This window comes from Poecilia reticulata, chromosome 7 (genome assembly GCF_904066995.2).
Source record: "Poecilia reticulata chromosome 7, P_reticulata-male-v2, whole genome shotgun sequence".
Classification (NCBI taxonomy): Eukaryota; Metazoa; Chordata; class Actinopteri; order Cyprinodontiformes; family Poeciliidae; genus Poecilia; species Poecilia reticulata.
Genome location: NC_088836.1, coordinates 23,756,329 through 23,779,281, shown reverse-complemented (window position 1 = coordinate 23,779,281; position 22,953 = coordinate 23,756,329). Strand labels below are relative to the sequence as shown.

General features: G+C 36.8%; 1 protein-coding gene across 2 annotated transcripts in view; it reads right to left on the bottom strand.

Moving 5' to 3' along the window:
* Positions 1-729: 729 nt before the first annotated feature.
* The window catches only part of adcy6a (adenylate cyclase 6a), a 51,990-nt gene continuing 29,766 nt past the window's right edge, over positions 730-22,953 (bottom strand). For both annotated transcript variants that reach the window (XM_017305823.2, XM_017305824.2), the window contains exons 4-24: positions 18,312-18,461; positions 16,772-16,893; positions 16,030-16,141; positions 14,401-14,528; positions 14,155-14,313; positions 12,893-13,034; positions 12,395-12,523; positions 12,273-12,301; positions 11,523-11,670; positions 11,064-11,161; positions 9,088-9,175; positions 8,423-8,539; positions 8,184-8,342; positions 7,891-8,066; positions 7,141-7,161; positions 6,756-6,785; positions 6,538-6,670; positions 5,727-5,990; positions 5,431-5,635; positions 5,224-5,348; positions 730-4,394 (exon numbers count right to left, since the gene is read on the bottom strand). In XM_017305823.2, the coding sequence (XP_017161312.2) occupies positions 4,266-4,394; positions 5,224-5,348; positions 5,431-5,635; positions 5,727-5,990; positions 6,538-6,670; positions 6,756-6,785; positions 7,141-7,161; positions 7,891-8,066; positions 8,184-8,342; positions 8,423-8,539; positions 9,088-9,175; positions 11,064-11,161; positions 11,523-11,670; positions 12,273-12,301; positions 12,395-12,523; positions 12,893-13,034; positions 14,155-14,313; positions 14,401-14,528; positions 16,030-16,141; positions 16,772-16,893; positions 18,312-18,461 (2,664 nt within the window). In that variant the 3' untranslated portion in view covers positions 730-4,265. The remainder of the gene's footprint in view (positions 4,395-5,223; positions 5,349-5,430; positions 5,636-5,726; positions 5,991-6,537; positions 6,671-6,755; positions 6,786-7,140; positions 7,162-7,890; positions 8,067-8,183; positions 8,343-8,422; positions 8,540-9,087; positions 9,176-11,063; positions 11,162-11,522; positions 11,671-12,272; positions 12,302-12,394; positions 12,524-12,892; positions 13,035-14,154; positions 14,314-14,400; positions 14,529-16,029; positions 16,142-16,771; positions 16,894-18,311; positions 18,462-22,953) is intronic.

Sequence of the window (22,953 nt, the reverse complement as noted above, 5' to 3'; positions counted from 1 at the left end):
CTTTCGATAGACCTTTCGATATGGAAACAGTATTCCCTGATGAGGTGGTCATAATGTTATGACTAAGTGTATTTTTTGCATATATTCTTGATGTTTTCACGCTGATCCTCTGTAGGCTTTAGTGACAATGGTGACCCCTAGAGGAAAGTCGGGTTAATTACAAGTAAAATAAAATCGTGGTTTTGTGCAAAACTATGGAAGCCCGTTTCTAATGAGAGTATCTCAAAATACTGAGATAATTTATAAAAAAAATGTTTACATAGTGGTGGAAACGGGCTAAACCTGCGTAAAATGGAAAAATGGGAGTTATATTAAATATTGTAACAGAGTGCTTTTAATAAAAATTATATACACAATAAGGGAAATATTGTGTTTATCAGGGAAGCCAGAAGAATTTGAATCATTGCAGCTACACTTGATTCCTCATAATGTTTCTAACATAAATGATGCAGCTTAATCAAAGTTTCTATGATGAAGTAAACTTAAGGAAAGCACTGTTTTATTTTAATAAATAGATTTTCAATATTTAATAATTGAGTTTAGATATATTTTCACTTGGTGAATTTACTTTTTCTAAAGTGTTTAATAACTATTGGACAAAACTTTTTAAATTAAAATGCGAACTTATTTTGTAGTTTTTAGTTGTAGAAATAAAAAAAAATTGGAGCTACATATTGTATGTACAGCAATCAGTAAGTTAAAAAAAAACACTATCGGAGAAAAAAAAAGTACTTTTTTTACATTTTATTTTTTTCTTCAAGGGGAAATGTTATTTTTCTCTTTGTCATAGTCCTCAACTCTTCTTTTCAACTGAGCAAAACACTCCCCCTTCAACTCCTCCAACTCAGGTAAAATACGAACAAAAAAAAAAAAGAAGAAGAAAACAAACCAGAAGGATTCATCGGGCCTGAGCAAAAACACTGTTTCAGTAGTATGGGGAACACATTCCTCCCGGCTTCCGTTTCCCCTGAAAGCATCCCAAGAGTTAACAATCAACACAAGTCCATGGACAGCTAGTAGAAATAGAATAAATACAATGAACATCTTTATGAACTCATGTCCATTCTATAAACTCTCTGCTTTAGGCTCGCCATTGGTCACAGTTTGTGTGATAGTTGGTGATCTCGGTTGCGTCTCCTGATGCCGCCAACGCACCCAGGCCTCCGTAGCACAAGACTGCTCGAGCTGGCTTTGGTACAAACGAGATCAACTGTTTGCTGCTGGAGACAACGAGGAGCTTGAGGTTGGCTAAAGTAACTTTCAAAAAGCCCTTCTTCATTTTTGACTCATGTCAGCAGGGTAAGCAGACACGTTTTTTAAAAAAGTTACAGCTTCCGCTCGAACTTTAAATAACTGAGTAGCACTGGTGTTGCTCTCCCACCTCTTGCTCCGCAATAATACAAGACAAATTGGAAATATTTCTGGTCATAAAAAACATCGACGATGCTGAGGTGGAAACTAAACATGCGCCACGTGTCGCCTTCATTAAGGCAACTCAGTACACAAAGTACAACCAGCAAGCTAGAAGTGTCTGTAAAGCAGCCGGACAATAGGATGACTAACCAGCTAATGTCATTTAGTTGTTTTTGTGGTTCTCCATAAAGAGCAAAAACAATAAAATGATGAATAGCATTCTGCTCAATAAGCATTGAAAACTACAGCTAAATTTTGCAGGCGTTTATTGCATATTTTTACTTAAGTTTATGCATCAAATGTGTCAAAACAACAACAAAAAACATAATGTTCTGGGTAACATTATTATAACTGCAATAATCAATATATTATATTATTTAAGAAGTGGTCATATTTTTTGTATTTCTATTCTCAGTTTTTGTGAAAATGCTACATTGTGAAAGCGTTACTGAAGGTTTTCATGCTCGTCTAAAACCGTTTGTAGATGATGTAGAAGGTCAATTGTTTCACATTGAAAGAAATAAAGAAAAATATAAAGAACAATAGCTCTGTAAAAAAAACTGAATATTAAATTTCAATATTAATTCATTTTTTTCCCTGTCAAATGGGGGAAAGGATAAAATGTGGATAATACTGCAGGTTGCCACATAATTCTTCAGCAAAGTCGAAACAACTGAGGAATCAAAGTATTAATTGTTCTGGTTTTACTTTATGATTCCATAATTATCTATATTTTGTGTTCCCAAATTAACAGATGTCCTGCTAATTTTCAATACTGTTTCATATTTTACAACAGTCATGAGTTTTTAGTTCATGGCTCCATATTTGTTTCTTCAACTCGGAGTAATTACATGTTTTTTTTCTTGAATCAGATCTGAAAAACTATTATGCCATTAATTACATCACTTATTTTTATTCTTATTATTTTTGGACGCATGCTTTACACAACCGAAATCTTCAATTGTTAACTAATCGATGGTCATCTCTGTGATTTTTTTTTATTTAAAAAAAAAAGCCTGATTTGTTTATTTTTGATAAAAAATAGTGAGTAGTGATTCCATATTCTTTTAATGGGTTTCATACAGTAAAAAGGTTTGTCATATTAATGCGGATAAAATTATCAACCTGCCTGTCCTGCGCAAACTGTCCACGCAGAGCAACACCAGTGATGATTTCTGTGGGGTTTTTTTACTGCTGAAATTTAAAAAAACGGGCCTGTTGGAGCCTGACTGGAGTGGATTAAATAAAACACACAGTGACTCATGTGGGTGCTGTAATTTTCTCTCCTATCTGGGCCAGTGGTTCTGACTCCGATCCCGTCTCGCGAGCAGCAGAACTCGGCAGCTGATCCGTTGGTACCAGTGAGCTTTGAATTTTACAAGAAAGCGTGCTGTTCTTCGTCGGAAATGGAATCATCATATTAATTAAGCATAATAACTAACCAGAATCATCATAATCATAACAACACTAAGAATATACAAATGATGGGTACAGAATTTATACAAAATACCCTACGTCGAAACAAACGGAAAGTAAAAAAAAAGAAAAGAAAAAGAAACCACAGTAAGACATGCTCAAAGCAGTTATGTTTGGCAAGAAAGCAGTTTTGTTGTATCATAAAAACCTCACAGTGAAAATAGTTATGCCCCTTCAGGATTACAAAGCACAGTATTCAGTCGAAATCAGCGGATATTTCTTTCCTTCGTCTACTTCTTCTTCATGGAAGAATCAAGCTGCATGACGCAACTGCGTTGAAATCCGTAGTTTCTGCCCCTCCCTACCTGGAGGTTCTGGAATAGCTCACTGATTTATGCTCCTTCATTTCCACCCAAAAAAAAATTATAAAAAGAAAAGGAAAAGAGACAAAAGGGAACTCAAACCAGTGGAGAGTCCTCTAATCCCAATCTGAGCTCGATCTTTGTTTTGCTCAGATAAAAATATATAACCCCTCTCATAGCATATCTAGTCGTCTTTAGTCACTTTTAATTTCATCTGTTAAAATGATTGAGGGTAATTTTATTATTTAGAGTTAAAAATCTGTTCTCTGCTGCCTAAATGACAGACAAAATAAATAAACTCTGTGTTTTATGAAAATGAGCCTTCACTGCCAGAAGTCGGGCGAAACAAAAACAAACAAAAAAACAAAAAACAAAGGTGGTGATCATTGCTGACTTCAGCGAAAACATATCACAATATCTGCCTTGCTTTTAGTAAATACTTTAGTCTTTGGTCAATATATTCCTCCTCAGTTTATACATATAGTCATACACACACAAATATGCATGTACATACACACTTATAAACGTGTAATAAACTGGATATTTGTGCACGTATGTGTTCACACTTTTTTTCATAAAGGACCTTTAGCACAAAACATCAAGACTGAAATAAATAATTAAAGCGGGAACAAAAGTACCTGTTCATAAATTGTGTCAAACGGACAAACAAAAAAAAAAAAAAAAAAATTACCAAACAAAAGAACAACAAATAAAATAAAAAGTAGCCTTATGTACAGCGATAATTTTCTTTTCACACAGGCTAAAAGGCGTTGTTTTAAATAAACAGACTTTGCATCTTTCAAGAAGCCTGAGAGAGAGGCTAGACATGAGAAAAACACGTTGTCCTCCAACATGTACGCGGGCCGAGATGGCTGTCAAACAAGAGCTTTCTCCTCCCGTCGAGGACGCTTTCCCTTCTCCGGAGTCCTAAAAGTTCACGTTTTCCTCTTTGCTTGGGATTCAAGTGATGGCGATTGTAGTTCTCAGCTGTTTCGCTCGCGCTGTGAGTGCTCGCTCAGTGGTGCCGTGTCCTTGCAGTGGGTACCGACCCAGCGTCCGCTGCTGCCACGGCTGCTAGCTGTTGGGCGGCCCGTCGTTTAGGAAGTAGGTCGTCATTTCCCCTTTACCTTTGACCTTAACGACTCCGCGGCACTCCAGCACGTATCCTTTGCTATCAAGCACCTGGTAGAGGTCCGTGGTCACCTGGGGAGTTTAGAAAATATCGAATGAGTGTTTAGGGGTGGGCGATAGAGAAATATTCTGAGGTACTATTGTGATAACAATAAAAATTTATGGTAAAAAAAAAACAATTTATTAGTTGCTTTGGAGGTAACGGTATGGTTATGACTTCATAGCACCAAACACACAGACATTCCCATTTAAAGCAGACTTTCTAAATTTCTCTTACTTAACGAAGCGAGATTTAAAACACTAAACTGCACACAGTAACATTCAATCTTATTTTTGAATTTACTGATATTTATTGATGCTTTCATGAAACAAACAGTGGAAAAAATGGTAAAAATGTCATTTAGGATAATACTGTCACTTTTGTTTTTATTTGGTATCGTTAATTGAAATTTATCGAGACGACGATAAATCAATTTCCTGTTAAGATAAAAAGTTTTCCACAATACATGATAAAAGATAGCAATGAAACATCAAGAATCATGTAAATACCATCCATCCCTGGATGCTGAGTTTGTGCTTTACTAAGTTTACCAACGATGCTGTACTACTGTTTTGTAATATATCGTAGTACAGCTACATTAATACTGAGAAACAGCAGCACTATTTATTACAAAATAGTACTACTTCTAATTGACAGGGAAAATCTTTCGTGTACTAGTGTAGTGTAAAAAACCTGTACAAATACATCCCAAACTGAACTCAGGGCTATCAAAAGAAGTCGAAAAGGAAAAAAAAAATCAAAACTAAAATTAATGTAGACCATTTTAATCTACATGTATTGTTTAAATTTGAATAAATGCCACTCGTCCTTCCAAGTTGAATTCCCATTGTTATGTGTTACCTGAATGCGGTCAGGTACACCTGTGCTGTCCATGCGACTGGCCACATTTACTGTGTTGCCCCAAATATCATACTGGGGCTTCCGGGCGCCAATGACTCCTGCTACCACTGGCCCAATGTTCAGACCTGTGAATCAAACACAAACTTTGTAAAAACATGCGCTGTGAAGAACAGGCTTACAATGTTCCCCATCATTTTCTCTCTGTACCTATCTTCATCTGGAAGTTGTTGAAGGAATGCTCGTTGATATACTTCATCTGCTCTCTCAGTCTCATAGCATAGTCTGCTAGCGCAGTAATATGAGAACGACCCTCTTTGTCGTAAGTAGAGTCGTTAAGACCGGAGGCCGCCATGTAGGTGGAACCAATGGTTTTGATCTTCTCCAGCTGCCTGTACTTCTCTTCGCTGATGATCTGAGCCGTTAACAAAAGCAGATGTTCATTTTCTCCAAGCTGCACTTTAATACTGCGATCTGAGTTTTGTAAAAAAAAAACAATGTTTTACCTCATCGAAGTCGGCGATGATCTCGTTGAGCAGCCGGAGACACTCCACCCCCTCGTTGTTGGCCTCCAGCTCCACATAGAACTCGGAGAAATTGCTGATGGATGCGAACATGACGGCTACGCACTCACAGGACTGGTAGTACAGCTCATCGTTGCGCCGTTCTCGAGCCAAGAAGTGAGCAGCCACGTCCTTGGGCAGGATGTTGTGAAGGAGGCGACGGTTGTAGGCCTGCAGCTCCTCCATCTCTTCCTTCTCCTCGGTAGCCTGGCAGGAAACAAGCAGCTTTGATTAGGACCAGGATGCCACAACAGAGACATAATTATTCACCAGGAATCCAGAGAGTATTAGTAGCTACTTACTCACAATGCTTAAGAAAATATTTACTTTTAGGAGTATTTTTATTGGGCTCATTCATTCTCTTATCTAATTTATTTGTTTGTCCGTAATGTAATCTTTGCATGCACTATTTGGTGAATAATAGACAAAAAAGTTTCAATAATTTTAAAGTAAAAGAAATTAAGAAAATATTTCTTTTCTCCGATTTTGTAATTATGTTATTGATAAGAATTATCATTTTGGTATTTAAAATACAGCAATTTCCACATAACTTTATATACTGATTATGGTAATTTTTAAATATTAAAAAAATATATGTTTTATTTTAACAAATACTTTTTTACTTTTACTTGAGTAAAAGTATGTTTAATTAGTACTACTCTTACTCGAGTATGTTTTGGTATTGAGAATACAGGAATCACAGAGGGACAGATGAGCATAAACGTAAGCCAACAGCGCCCTCTGGTGGCCGTACCTGCAGTTTCCAGAGGAAGTCGAGGCGAGCCGTGGATTCAACCTGCTGTGCGTGCAGGTACAGCGCCAGGACGAAGACTGTGAGGATCACAGGGGTCATGACCCGCAGGGACACTTTGGTCACAGAGTATGGGCTGCAAAGAGACCGAAACTCAGACTGAATGAAAGAAACTTGGAGGAATTATTACATTTTTAACAAAATCAACTGAAACAACGTACCACTCAACTGTAGTTTCATTGAAACTGGACCTGAAATTACAAATAAAAAAATATTTTGTGAGTAGAAATAAAGACAATTACTATTTTCTCATATCAATATTTACTTCTGACACATAAACTGTAATGTAATTAATATATATTGTCTATATGTGAAAATTTGAAGTATTTAAATGCTAATGAAAAAAATAGGAGGAGATAAACGGTTGATTCAAAAAGAAATATCACAGAGTAAGACACTAATATTTAATTTACTTTCCACTTTCTTCACATAATTTAAGGTAATTTAATGACTAGATAAATAAAAAAACAAGCTAATGTTTTATATTTATTCATTCTGGTAGAGATATAAAAAATAAGTTATATCATAAATGTAAACAAAACTTACCAACTGGTTTCATTTAAAGCACTAAAAGAGAAAAAAGAAGCTCAGTGAAATCACAAAACGTATTTTAAAAAAGTCAAAGATGAACTACTGTATTTTCCGCACTATAAGGCGCACCTAAAAACCTTCAATTTCCTCAAAAGCCGACAATGTGCCTTATAATCCGGTGCGCCTTATATATGGACCAATATTGAGCCACAACAGATCTAGCAACTACGGTAAGCAGCCGCCGACTTCATTTTCCCCCGTAGAAGAAGAAGCGCGTGTTGCATGCTGGGATAGTTGTCAGAACGCTGGTTTGTTAATAAAGTTTGACTGACCTACCTACCTACCGACCATCTAGAATCGGGTCGTCTGCAGGTCATTTAGCACCACGTTCTCCACGAACATGCTGTGCGCGAACAGAGAAGGGTGACCATCGACCGGCCACGCCCCGGCCCAGTATAGGAAGGAATATTTCCTTCCTTGCCGACCCGAATCGGACTGTTTTGTTGACATTCCCTTTAGTGTAACTCCATCTAGTGGATGCATAATGTAACTCCAGCCTCTACTGTAGCGTCTATTCTATGCGCCTTATAATGCTGTGCGCCTTGTAGTGCGGAAAATACGGTAGTTGAATGCCATCAAAGAATGAGCAAACGACAAACATTTGGTGATTTGATGCCAGGTTTTGGACAGTTTTAGTTATACAACCAAAATGTTAAATCACAGGACATAACTGCTTCTTTTACCACAACACGCTGCTGCACTCACATGGCATTGGAGGTGACGAAGAGGTCTGCGTTGTCAAATAGTGCTACTTGTGGCCACTCCACGAGCAGCAGGAAGGTGAGCTGGATGAGCAGCATGAGGGCCAGCTTCCCTATGCTGCTGATTTGCAGGAACACTGAGCAGGCCAGCAGCGTCAGCAGCACACTGTAGCTGAAATACTGGAACAGACAGGAGACAGCCGCGACCACGAGTCAGCAACCACGAGTCAAAGAAAAATCTGTTTGCTTCTCTTGGAAGCCGCTCCAAAGGAAAGTGGTTCAAGATGGTTGCCTGACCTCGGGAAAGGGGCAGGAGGGGCCTTGGCTGGGGCAGATCTCCAAACCTCCTTCGATGGACACATTCAAGCTGCGGATCAGACACGGCGTCACCAGGCCTGCAGACGTGTTCAGCTTCTCAGCGACGCATTCTGTCAAGCTCTGGGTGTCGCAGGCAAACTGGAGACAATCATCCAGAAACGCATTCAGAATCACTTCCTTAAAAAAATATATACATTTTTTTTTGTCAACTTTCTCACCATATTAACAAAGGCAGAGATGAAGACGAGGATGATGGAGAAAACTCCAACCAGGGTGCTGTTGGTGCGAGACTGGACAATCTTCTTTGAAACGGTTTGCATTGCAGCTGGGAAGAGCTGCAAACACAAATGATTTCCACATTATATATATATATATATATATATATATATATATATATATATATATATATATATTGCCCCAGTACAGTTCCTTATAAAAATATTCATACACTGTAAATTTCTTTCATTTTGTTGCTTTACAACCACAAATGTCAGTGTATTTTTTTTTAGGATTTTATATCATGAATATGTATATTGTATCCTGAGCAGAATATCATGAATCGTATCGTGCGATTAGTGTATCGCTACATCCCTACTATATATCTGTTGCTGCTGTTACACCAGAATGTATAAAGGCTATTTCTCTTCTATTACAGGAAGATGAATAAAAATGAACACCAGACTTCAAATCCCCTTTTCATTAACTTCACAATCTTGTTCTTCTTTTATTTTAGTCTACAGTAAAAAAGACTAATAAGAAACAATGATATTTGTGGTTGCAACCAGACAAAATGTGCCAAAATTCAAGGAGCAAGAATCGTTTTGCATGAAAAACAAAAAGAGCAACACTTTAGTGATTGTGCCCAGATGAGCTGCTCCGCTACCTTGATGCATGAGTATATGGCACAGATGAAGAGAATGTTGGCGAGGATGATGAAGATACTGATGTAGATTCCCAGCATCACTGGAGTGCTGCAGGGAAAAGAAACACATAAACAGTTTCAGAGGGACATTTAGGATCTGGTTCAACAAATGTTGGTATTTCTGAGCTCGGAGGATTCAGTTACATCTCCTGTTAAATTCCTTAAGTAGAGCATTCATTCCTGTTTCTTGTTGTCATATGTTGCAGTCAAAATGAATCACCAAAACAGCTCAGAAGGAGAATTTTACATACAACTTCTACAGAAATACATGAAGTCAAAGAGCAAAATAAGAGAAAGTGTTTTTTAGATCCTTTTTCCAAACACAACGATGATTTGGTTTTTCAGAGTAGTCAATCTGGGAACTGTTATATGTAGAAATAGGAGAACGTTAAAGATATTTACCTTCTTAATTAGATTAAACTGGTCTCTTAGTGGCTACATCCTAAAATATGTGCCAAGCATTACAGAGGGGATGTGTGGGGTCTTCACTCCTAATTAGATTTTCCCATGTTTGGAGTCATAAAGGTTTATTGCAGTTTGAAAAATTGTGACAAGGAAGAGGCACATAGTCATGTGTTTCTTGCAATAATAAGAGCCACCAGACTGTATTACAGTTGGATTTTCACAACAAATATTCCCTTAAGTACCGCATTTTACAGGTTCCATCATCTTGACATTAGGATTTACACTTTTTCTGTTTGGGTTACGTCATTAAAAAACACAATCCTCTTCACTGCATTTCACTTCGCAAAAGGAGCAAAGACACTAAAAACTTCTGCAAAGCTTTAACTCCTCCTTCCCAGAGGACTAAAGGCATTACAACTGCAAAGTTTGGGCTGATACTATTTTGAACCGTATAGCCGCCATCTTTCCTCTTTAAAAATTATAGAATAAAATAGAATTAGAATAGAATTCAACTTTATTGTCATTGCACCGTCACAAGTACAAAGCAACAAAATGTAGTTTGCATCTATCCAGAAGTGCTATACAGGGTATAAATATGTATTTACAGGTGTACAAAGGTGGTTATAAAAATGAAATGTTCAGTATAAATATAATATAATAAAAATAAAAATATGGGAAGTATATGCACATATACAGATTATGCAGATTATACAGAATATACAGAAATTTTAGGAATTAATTGTATATGTATTAGTAATTAGTAGATTTATTAGTAGAAAAATTATAAAATGACAAGTTTTAGCTTGCCTCCTTGTCTGTTTGTGCAGCCGACCGCGCAGCACCCATTTTTACTTTTAAATAAAAGCGATTTTAAGCCACCACATGTGTGTTTTATGACAAGCTTTACAGGAGCGCATAGGTTGTTTTTGGTGTCCATCATGGCGCAGTGGGCTGAGTTTTGAAGAGAGTGACGTCACGTACAAAGGGTCAATAAATGCAGCTGAGATAATACTTTTGGAAAAAATATATGTATTTTTAGAAGTGCTTTCTGTTATGTTAGCAAGTCATTCACTGGTATTTAAAAGAGCATGTCTACTGAACACAATGGAATTTTATAGTGAAGCCAACTGTATAAAATGAATTTACATTTTTCACTGCTAAATTTAGTCTCACTGTGAACATACTTTACAAGTAAATTCATCCTTTTGCGACTGATTCTGACGTCGTCAAAGTATCATAAGTGCTACTTCTCCACATTTTCAGCTTTATGCAGAACAGCGTTGGTTAGACTCAGAAAAAAATATCTCATAAATTTAGTACAAATAACTTCTCTGCAGTCCAGAACAGGTTTTCTAACTGAGCTCAGTGAAAGACAAACTAAAGCTTCAATATTTGCAGCTAATGTTAGTTTAGTTTGGAAACCGTTAAAGATGTTTCTGTAAAATTTGAATCAATCAAAGCGGAAAATTCTGTTAAAAATGGTAAATATTGAAATGTCTAAATGTGAAACAGACACATTTAGAGGTACTCACTGTGGAAAGACGACAATCTGTATGAAAGAAATGAAGCAGAATACTAGCAGAGTACAGGCAACATATCCCCCAAAGCGGTCGTCAACTTTCTTGGAATACTGCAACAAAAAAAACAAACAAAAAAAAACAAAACAAAAGGAAATCAATGTTTTGGGGGTATGAAAATATTAAAAATATTTACTAATGTAGACACAATGAGGGCACTGGTATCACTGTCATTGCTTTAAAGTTCTCCTCAGATTGTTGCTGCACACTGCTAGTCAGCTGGCTATAAAATAAATTGGAATATCATGCCTCTGAAACCAATCAAGCCCTACTTATCTTTCTTATTACGATAAATAGTTGGGTTACTGTCTTGACACAGTGAAACTGTAATATTTGTATTAAACGTTATAATTCTGTAAAGCAGCATGCTTACTCTGAAGTACAGAAAAACTAAGCATTTTTGTTATTTTGGACCTTTTTTTCCAGACTAGACGTCTGGAAGGTGAGGAGGAACTTCTTGACGTGATCTTTTCTGAGCTGGTCAATACTCCGAGCATCGATGGCTCGCCCCAGAAATTCATCCACCTCATCTTCTGGGTTCATGGCCTCCTGAACGCCTCGGCTTTCATAAAAGAAAATAAAGATACAGAATTACAGAGTTACAAACTAGCAGTAAAAAAGTTACGACAAAAAAGTGGCTAAGTAAAGAAAAAATAAAAACACTATGTGACATTAATAAATAGATGAAAAGTAAAGATAAAAACATTGAAGACATCAAAACCCACACTCTAATCCTAATTAAAAATCAACCACTCCTCTTCTCCCATGAGAGACATTTGACTCCATGTCATGTCTGCACGTCTGCAGTTAACAATAGTAATCCCGCTGTTGGCAACTAAGTGACTTTGTTGCTATCTTTAGCAACATTTCAGACAAAAACAATTGGTATCGGTCAAAATCAGAGTCAACAGGAAAGGTTTTTTAAAGATCGGTAATCGACGGATCAGCCAGAAAACAATCGGTGCACCGCTAATCGTAATCTGATGCAACCCATTTTCCCTCAGGCTTACATGTGAACTACATGTTTGTTATGGTGACTTTATTTGTCTGTTCAAATGTGTTTTACTGTTGTTTCTTAAAAAAATAAAATAAGGGGGGAAAAAACCACAGCGAGGTAATGGAGCAAAACAAAACAAAAAAATGTAACAAAGTGTTTGGACTCACTTATCTTTACTGGAGGACTCATCAATCCCCTAATAAAACAAAGGAAAGGAGAGAAGATGATGGATTTTGAATAGAAGCTGCAGCCTGTCGCTTCTCGCCAGCGTATGGATTCTCAGCCTCACCATTTGTCTGAAGACTTTGGAGTCTTTTGTCCGGGGGAAGGTTCTGTCGGGCACCCAGCGTGGCATCAGCCCCTCGTTAGAGTTGGCCCTCGTCCGCTGCATCTTCGCCATCATCGCCTTCTCGTCCTTCTGCTCAGAGAAAACAACACCAAGGCTTGACCAACTGTTCTCGTGCAACACAACACACAGCGAACGACAAAACAAGTGACTAAGGGCACTTTGTGTATCTGGCTTCTCTCTGGCCAACCGGATAAGCAGACACGCAGTCGGAGAGCTTTATTTGTCAGTGGGAAAGAAATCACACACTTGTGGTTTTTCGTGCTCAAATCAAATAGTTAAAACAACCAAAAATAACACGTAAAAGATTAATCTATTTTAAGCATAAAAATAGATTAATAGGCTCTGACCAGATTCATCTGGAAAGTTCACATCTTTTCTGAATGAGAAAAATAAAGGTCTTATTGTTCTAATCAAATGTTTCTGTGTTTGTGCTCTGACCCGTTTCTGGCTGCAGCCCAGAACCAGGAAGGTCTCGATGCTGTTTTCCTTCAGGTACGCGTTCCTCTCCCCTCCGTAGCCCGGCTCCACTTCATAATCTCCGTTCAGGTACTGCAGTGTTGCCTTGGTGATGTGGATCCGCCTGGTGGAGTCAAAGGACAATTTTTAACATTTTATTTTATTTCATTTAGCTTTACTTCTTTTTGTCTTGCTTTGTTTTTTTTAATCTTTTTCCTTTTTGAATATTTGAGTTTTCTGTTCTGTTTTACTGTCTTTTCTTCCCTTCTCAGCTTTAATTTGTTTTATTTTAATATCTTGTTTTATTTACTTTTATTTAATTTACTTACATTAATCAGTCTTACATTATTTCATTTTTTTATTTCACAAGGTATAATTTATTTACATTTGTCAGTTTTATTTAATTTTATTTTGCTTAGTTCTCCTTTCTTTTTGCTCTCTTTTTTTGCTTTATTTTGTTTTTACTGCCTAAACAGACTCAATTTCACTTTATTTTAGTTTTTCATTTAAAAAGGTATAATTTTTTTTCTTTATTTACTTTTATTTTCTGCAATTCCCTTTTCTTTTTGATGCTTTTATTTTTGCTTTAGAACGTTTTGTTTGTATTTTAGTCTAATTAGACTGAACTTTGCTTTATTCTACTTTATATTTACATAGGAACAACCTTACCTAGACAAAGGTCCTGCAGCAATACATCAGTGACTTACCAAAAATATTGTTTAAGAGCACATAAAATAATTTTTTATTAATTAAAATATGCGTTTAGATAAGGGTCGTTTGTCAGATTAAAAGTACAGTTTTTTTATTTAAAATAATTTTATTGGTGTGGTTATAATATTCATCATAATTAACATAAGTAAAGACTTGGCATACCTGTATATGCTAATAACCCTTATAATAATCTGTTCCACTAATTATTCTAAATTTTTAAACTGGTATGTAAAAATGACACAACCTCCAGAAAGTCTAGAATTGAAGTTTGATTATGATTGAAACCACAAAAATATCTTTGCTTACAAACGAGACAGGAAATATGTGACTAAAACAAATATTACTAACCTAACCAAATATGATTAATATTATAATTTAATATAGACCAAAAATCTTTGGAGTAGCACTGGATAATAATATGTAACATAAATTATATGAATAATTTTCATATTCTATTTGTTTTTCTTAGCGGGTAGCATTGACTGTATTAATGAAAACAGATTTAAGAAGAGTAAATGTGATTTCCCCCTCACCCTGCTTTGCCCCCAGCCTCCATGTGATTGGCCAGCGTGACGTCATTCGACCACACGTCAAACTGCCACTTCCTGAGTCCCAGCACGCCGCAGTGGACACGCCCACTGTGGATGCCCACGCGCATGTTGACGTTGACCCCCGTCACCTCACGCACCAACCTGTAAACACGGGCACATCAGCGAGCGAAGCACAACACGGCAAAACTCACCGCAGCCCAGAATGATTTTATTTCATTTCCTGCTTACGAGATGGCTTCGATCATGTCGACGCCCATCTCCACGCAGCAGTGGGCGTGGTCGGCGCGCGGCTCCGGCAGCCCCGACACGCAGTAGTAACAATCGCCTAAAATTTTGATGCGGAGACAATGGTTCTCCTGAGAAACAAGAGACAGGAGAAAGACGGATTAAAGACAGGACGTCATGAGAGACTTGTCTTCCAGAGAGCATAAAAAAAAAGTTAAGAGATTAATCCGTTTCAAATCTGTTTCTTCTTAAAACAACGATTTAAGTCATGACAGATGGCGAACCAGACTCTTCCTGATATTTATCTCTTTGTTTTTATTGAATTTGTTTCGCAAAGTCCACTAACGCAAAGTCGTCCAGTGTTGCCGCCCAGACTTATTTCCACTTAACATGATCAACAAATTAGCGTTTCCATGGTGACGGAGACAAAACATGGCTACAGTTCGGTCTGCCAACATTGGACGATCAGCGGACAAGAAGTTTATGACGTCAGAAGAGAAACGTTTTATGTGACATGAAATCAAATCTAGATGATGACGACGTGTTCATCGGCGCTGTTTTATGCAAAAATTAAATAGAAAATAAATAAACAAGAATAAAGAGGAGGACAGGAAGGGGAAAATTATTATGAAAGGTAAGAAATAAACAGAAAGAATATCTGTATGCCAACTTTGCTTTAAATTGTCGTTATTTACAAAATCATGCAAAGTTAGCACTTTTAATCGACTTTTAATGCAACTTTTAGAGCATTAAGAGTTACATTAAGAGTGTCATTATTTATCGAATGACACTTCATGACAACTGTCATAAACATTCATAAAGACGTCTTTATGTTCATGACAGGTGTTATGTCGTGTTTATGACAGTGTCATGCCAGTCTTATGCACACCCCTTCAAATAAAGCGTTAGCATTTTTTTTAATGTATGCCTTGGTTGAACAAAGATAATTTTGTTTTTATTGAAGTTGTTTCACTGTTGCCTTGTTGTGACCAGGTTGCGGGTTCCAATCCCGGCCTACCGTCTTTCTGCATTGAGGTTCACACATTCTTCCTGTAACACCGCATTATTGACACAAAATGTAATAAAATCCTGCAACACGTTTCGCAAAACCTTCTATTACTGCTTTCTGCTGTAATAACATTATTACAATCTATTACAAAATGTGGAGATCATCTTTTTTAGAGATGATAATGTAATAATGTGGCGCATTATGTAATAAACAACCACAAACTGTGTTCATCGTGATCATTATTCTTCTAATAACGATCATGTTCTTGATCCTGCAAGACACTTTGGTCAATAAATGCTGAACTTTTGGTCAGACAAAATTATTTAAAATGCGTTCAAGGATTTTAGTATTTCATAATGCAGTTTTAATGATGTTTTATTATATTTTAAAGCACAATTTTATTACACTATGACATATTGTGGCATTATTACATAAAGCAGGACCGATTTCCTTCCATAGTTGAAATACTTAGCAAATTACTACTCAATTGCTTTTTTTTATTTTGGAAAGAAAAAAAAATCTCAAATTACAAAATGACACAAAAATAATTTCTCGTTTTTGTACAAAACAAAAAGACTGATCCCCTTTAACAAACAAAGCAGCTAGCGGCTGAACGTCCTTACCGACGCCAGCTTGTCGAATCGGGCAAAGAGCTCATTGAGCGTCATGACCAGCTCCTGGGCTGTGCACTGGGACGCCAGGCTGGTGAAACCCTCAATATCTGCAAACAGAATACTGAAGCAGAGGAAAGACAAAGAGAAGCAGAGTTTAAAAAGCATTTTTATGAAGCGACACAACAACTTTTAGCTTGCAGTTGTAATTTGTTATCTGCAGGGCCGCTGGCTTTGGCATGAGGTCTGACCTTAAAGTGGGCTCAAGGACTTCTGCGTGGCTGTAGTGTGTGTGTGTGTGTGTGTGTGTGTGTGTGTGTGTGTGTGTGTGTGTGTGTGTGTGTGTGTGTGTGTGTGTGTGTGTGTGTGTGTGTGTGTGTGTGAGAGAGTGAGAGTGTGTGAGCATGGACTGTGTGTGCTCAGGGCTGTAATTGAATGTGTGCCAAAGCTCTCCATCTTTGGGGATTATCTTATCTTGGCTGCGGGTGATTAAGTATTCCCTCTCTAGTGTTAATTAGCCTCCACTCTGCCAAACCACTCTACCCTCCGAGCGCGCCGCACATGTGTGTGTGAGTCTGTGCGCGTCGACGAGCGACAGCCTCGGCGAAAATTTGGAGAATTTTTTTTTTTTTTGGAACAAGCAAACAAATCTTACAGCGATTTTTTTTTTTCCCACTGCGCCAGTCAGAAACTGTTCCTGCCAAGCTGGTGTAAATGAATACTTTTCAGGAAAAAATAAACCCAGCTTGCCCACCTGACATTGTCGTGTTTCTGGATGTAGATCTTATGAAACATCATGTCTTCCTTCTTGGCATTGATGTCAGCCTTCATCTCCATGGCAACGTGCCTTGGCAACACTGAAAGCAACAGACGTTCCTGGAAAAAACACACACACACACACACGCACACACACACAAAATATAGAAAATGCAGATTGTGTCATTCACAACATCACTGTCTGAACACAGAATGTTAAGGCACGCTTCTGAAAGTGATTTTAATCTGTCACTACGATCCGTTAGAAGTTAAAGAATTTAATTTGGGTAAAATTTACTGCAGCTTACAGAAAGGATCACACAATGTTAATGTGTATAAAGTAAACTGGATTCAGATTTAGGATAAAGTGTAAGAAGTTGTTATTTAGCGTTGACTTACACGTTCAGGGTTTGTTTACCGTAACGTGAAATTTTAGAACAAAAAGATATGCTTTGTTGCTCCATTTTTATTTTTCATGAACAAAATAAAACTACAAACTTTTTTCATATTTGAACTTAAAAGAGCTTTATTTTTTAGTAGCTTGTGGGTTTTTTTTTCCAGAGATTTGTATTTGGTTAATTTTGAATTTTACTTAAAATATATAGTTCTACTTTCTTGTGAATGTCACTCATAAAAACTAAATTAGATTTAAAAAAATGGGTTCTTCTTAGAAAAATTTACATTTTCAAAAATTTATATTTTGAACAGCTCCTAAAAGTGAGTGGCTTCTGAAAGATTTGGCTCTCTTCAAAGAGTCATAAGTCCTGTTGTTAGTTGACAATCAATGCTGAGGACTGGTTTATTGTAAAGTAAATAAAAAAACAGCCTTTGTTCAAGGAAACCTATTATGCAAAACACATTTTTCAAGTTTTTGTGCTTCTTCTCAGGCCTCAAATGCATCTAAAAGCATTCAAAGCACTTAAAAAATCACCCAGAAGCTTTTTGGCAGTAAGTTAATGGTTTTTGGTTTCTGAAAAATGACCCATTTCAAAAACCTCCTGATTGTTGTTCAACAGGCACTGCGCTGTTACCTAGCAACCTAAGTGGAGTCCCAGCAGGTTTGGTCAACTGGTTTCACAGCTGTACGCTCTGTACAATGGCTCCTGGAAACGACATGTTTTGTTGTTGACTTACCATCCAGAACCAATTTGCTCATTGCTTGTTGGTTGTGCAGGAGGCTCAACTTCTGCTTTTTAAAGATTTATGGTTGTATAATATATTTGCAGCCATTTTGTGAGTGTAAACGTTGAGTTAGGGGCGTGACCAGCAGCAGATTATTTGGATTTAAAGAGACAAGAAAATCTCATCATCTAAGAATGATTTTGAGCAAAAACATGTAATGAACATCCTCATTTTTATGCATTTGACATAATTAAAAAGCTTAGATTGCACATTTGAGGAATCTGTAAAGACCTCACAATGCCCTCTGGGAGACTTAGTCCTCGTCACATTTGCTATTTTGACCTGAATTTGAAATCTTACTCAGTGTGAACTGATAATGTGCTGAGAAAGCCTGCGTCTCCATGGAGGAGTCGTACCTGCTGCTGATTCTCCCTCTGCAGGTGGAGCCTGGCCTGGATGTAGCCTCTGGTCTCCTGAAACGCTTGTCTCTGGGAAACCTCCGCCGGGTAGTGGGTGCAGATGCCAATGATGTTGGTGCACAGGAAGATGAGGACATTGGCACTCACCTGGAGAGAGCAGAACATTTATTTACGAGTTATTTATTGTTTCAAGGAACATATAGTTTATATCCTTTTAAACAAGCTTTAAATTAGCAGTGGAGATAGAATTTGACTGATTATTATTTTATACTAGAACATGATCTCATGAGGTTTGATACGCTCTGCTTTTGAGAGTTTATTATTAACACGTTTCACGTTTAATAGATGATTTAATAGATGATAAATATCCTACATTTGTATCATCTTTCTCCCTAAAACTGTCCAACTGTTTTTGGATTATTAGCAGAAGCTCTGCAGAACCAAACCATGCAAAGAGAGATGCTTTAAAGCTGTCTTCAGTCTGCACAGGAAGTCAGCAGTCACATCCTGTAAGATCCGATTATGATTTGATCAAATGTAATCAGACACATCTGTCAGCCTGTGCAGCCTGCAATAACTGTTAAAATGGGTTAACTAATTATGGTGCCCTTTAATTTGTCTGATCATCATGACATTTATCCTTCTTATTAACCAAATATATCACTTGAAAAAGTATTTACGCTTCTCCATTTGCTGCGCCTATTAAACATTAAATTACATCAAAGTTGATTGCAGTTCAGGACTAAAATGGCAAAAATACACAACAGTAAAACTGGTGGGAGGTTGAGAAGATTAAAATACTTAGAAGAGGTGTCAAATATGTTTTTTTTTCAGTGAGATGCCAAATACAGTCATAAGTGCCAGATCTCACACTCCTTGTATCAGCTTGAAAGCTAAATCTCACACTTCCTTGTTGCCAAAAACAATGTTTGTGCTCACGTAAGGATGTTTTTTTATTGAAAGGTATGCACATTTACTGCAGATTGTTTTTGTCTGATCGGCTTTCATCAAGAATAAATGAATAAAAAAGACAGACAGCATTTGATTAGTTTGTTTCCCCATTTCATAATTCACTTCTTTATTTAGCCAGGAAGATTTCACTGAAATACAATCCCTGGAAGTCTGCATGCAAATGGTGTCTGAACCAGGTTATCCGGATTTCTGTGCACACATGCAAATGAGTAATGCAGAAGATCAATACAGTACAAATTCAGCCGTACAAAAATCAAAGTCTGCTTTCTCGATTGCTTTATTAACATCTAAACCAGAATACTTTGGAGAATTATCTGCAATTATTCCCTTCCAACTTTCACTATGTGTTTAGATTAGAGCACGTGTGCCAAACTTGAGGCCCCTGGGCCAAATCCAGACCACCATAGATTTTTATATGGCCCTCTATTCTAGACTAAACACTAATTTTGCTTAAATATTATGTTTTCTATCAAATCACTGCAGTTTTTGTCTTTGTTGCCAAATTGTATCAATCAGTCCCTCCAGTTTCTTGAGAATTATCATGGAAATTCAACAAATCCTCACACTTTTTTGCACTATTACATAATCGGGAGTCAACAATTGTCAAAAACTTTCTTAATTGTACTGAACTGCTGCCTCAGCCTAACTGATGTCAGTTTGTAGTCCATGATCTGTACAGTAAGTAATAAAAAGTTGCATTAACGTCATAAATAAACGCAAATAGTGTTTTGGTACCGAAAACACTTTGATTTTTATTGCCAAAAATCACAAGAAATATCACGAAATCCTGGAGGGACTGAGAAGATGTTCAACAATATTATTTAATTTCAAGATTTCATTGATAATTTGTGAACAGAATTTTTTACTAACACATTCTGGCAGAACCAGCCCTTTAAGAGCATTCATGATCTTGATTTGGCCCAAAACAAAGATGAGTTTGACACCGGTGGACCAGATGTTCTCCTCAAACTCTTTTCTCATGTCTCTGCAGCATCTACCTACTTTTCTCCCAGGTTTCCATTTAGTTAGCTCCATCCATCTTCTAATTAAGCTTCCCAGTCCCACCTGAAGAACTAAACTCCCACAGCATGATACACTCTCCACCAGGTATTTCTATGTTCAGAGTGATACAGATTGTTAGTTTTGGTCCTTTTATAGATGTTTCCACATCTAGCAAAGATCTCAATTTTGTATTTTCTTCTCTTACGTTTGCTTTATTCCGTGCCTGGATTGACTTTTCTCCCCTTAACAGATTTCACAACTTTTGAAGGCGACTAAGCAGTTTTATTCAGGAGTTACTGACAGAGTTAACAAATATTTTTCCTTCTACTCTCCATAATTTACTGTTCAATTACATTTAATCCAAACAAATTACATTAGTTTGATAATTGTTTTGTAATAATAGCATTCTATAACTGTAAAATCTTTCACATACAAAATATTTTAGTATTTTATTTTATTCAAACACAAGGAATATAAATTACTATACTAGATATCTCTCTCTGTACATTTAACTTTTCTGTCAGATCACGAGGGAATATTTACAACATCCTTTATTTTGCATCTTTCTTTTGTTTATGTCTAAATCTCTCGGTGAAACTGGGCCTGTTTCTGTTCATACTCATATGAAGCCTCCATACTGCGGTCTGTCCAGAAGCGCCTGCATTTTTTTATGAGACAATGTGATAACCTCCAGTGCACAATAAAAACTTTCAGCTGCATCGTGGGAATAGCTGCCGACCCCACATTGGGCCACTTCCTTTAAAAGATGAGCTCTTGTTTCCACGCTGTACGTGACGCTCGTCACTGCGGAGGCCGCATGTGGACACGCAGAGACTCTGGGAGAGGAATATGACCTGAATTAAACTCCAGCAGGAGCAAAGACGAGGCTTACAACCACAAGGTCCTCTAATGTTTCACACTCCTTTGGACTTTGTGCTTCTGCTTCTTCTAGCAGCTGCTGAAGCTAAATGTGTCACAGTGCCATCTACTGGTTGAAAAGGGGAATACACAAAGGTTGAGATACTTTATAGTGGAGACAACTGCAACATATAAACCAAGACAACACAATGATGTGCAGATGAAACAGCTAGCTGACACTACAAAATGGATCAATTTACGATATTACTCCATAAAGCTAAAACTTAAACTTTAAAGTTACTATTAAGACTCTCTGTAAATGGCTTGAGGAGAACATCGTGGTCAGACTTTTCTGTTTGTTTTGTTATTTTTGCTATGAAATGTTATTGGATAAATAAAAAAATCTACATTCCCTTGCAAGTCCCTGATGACATCACAAAAGGCATAGCTGACCAGAAACATTTCAAGTTCTTGTTTTGACCTGCAGCACAGCCTGTTCCATCAACATCCAGTCATCCAGGCCAGAGGAATTAAGAAAGGCTGGGAAAAATACCACTGTGCAGCAGTTCAAAACGCTGGATTTAACTCATTTTAGTTTCAACTTATTAATTCAATAAATAGCTACTAAAATAAATAAATAATTTAATCATCATTTATAAAGAGATGCTATTTTATTTCTTATTTCTATTTTTTTAGCTCTAAAATACAGGAAAAAGTAAATATTTTTGCAAAAAGAGTTGCATACATTTTCCTCTTGTACTGAATATGAATATTTCTGAAAAAGTATGTAAAAAATCACAAGTGGTTAAAATAAATTGATCTAGAAAATATTATTGATACTTTTAAAAACTATAAAACTGCAAAAACCTGCAATTATTACAAGATCCATTGTCAAAAACATTAGTAGATTCTTTGAAATGTTTAGTGTTATTAACATTAACATTTTACAACATGTTAGGAGACATTAACAACAACAGTGGACGGTCCAAAGAGCCAAATCCCAATAAAATACATCAAGGTTTTTGGTTGTAATGTGACAAAATATGAAAACGTTTAAATTATGCAAACACTCTTGCAAAGCTCTTTACAAATACAGCATTTATGCAAAATCCTATTCATAAAACCTCAAAGTGTTCAGCTTCATAACTAAACTTTACATAAACATGAGAAAAGGTAACTCAACCAGCTCACATCAAATAAAGAAACCATTATCTGTTGTGGAATAAAACATGTGTCATCTGTTCCTGAACGTTTTTTCACACAACTGTTTAGATCATATTACTCTTTTTAATTTTAAAGGAATGTTTCACATTACTAAATATGGATTATAAAGTTATATTTGCTTCAGGTTATTAAATTCACTTTGGAAATCTTTAAGATGTGAATATTCTGCTACTCTGTTTTATTCTCTTCCACAGACATTAAGAACAAAGGTAAAAGCAAAAGAGATAAAGATAAAGATATCGAATCAAACAACAAATGCTAAAAGGAGACTGGATATAAACAGTTCGGGTTTATTGCGCTGAGGTTCCTAGAAACTTCTGAGAATAGAGTCAGTGTGGAAACAAAAATAGAAACAGATGGGTAATGCATTAACAAGTTTACAAAGAAAGTCAACAAAAAGTGGATTATAAAAAAAGGATCTGCAGCATAATGGACAAGTCAGATAAAACTGAAGAACGACAGCTGTTGGAGGTAGGAAAAGGAAATAAGAGGTACCAAGAAAAACGGGTAGAGGAAGGAAAAACACAATGTAAGGATGACAGGGGTAGGAAGAGAGTGAGTGAGAGGGGTGAGGGGAGCAGAT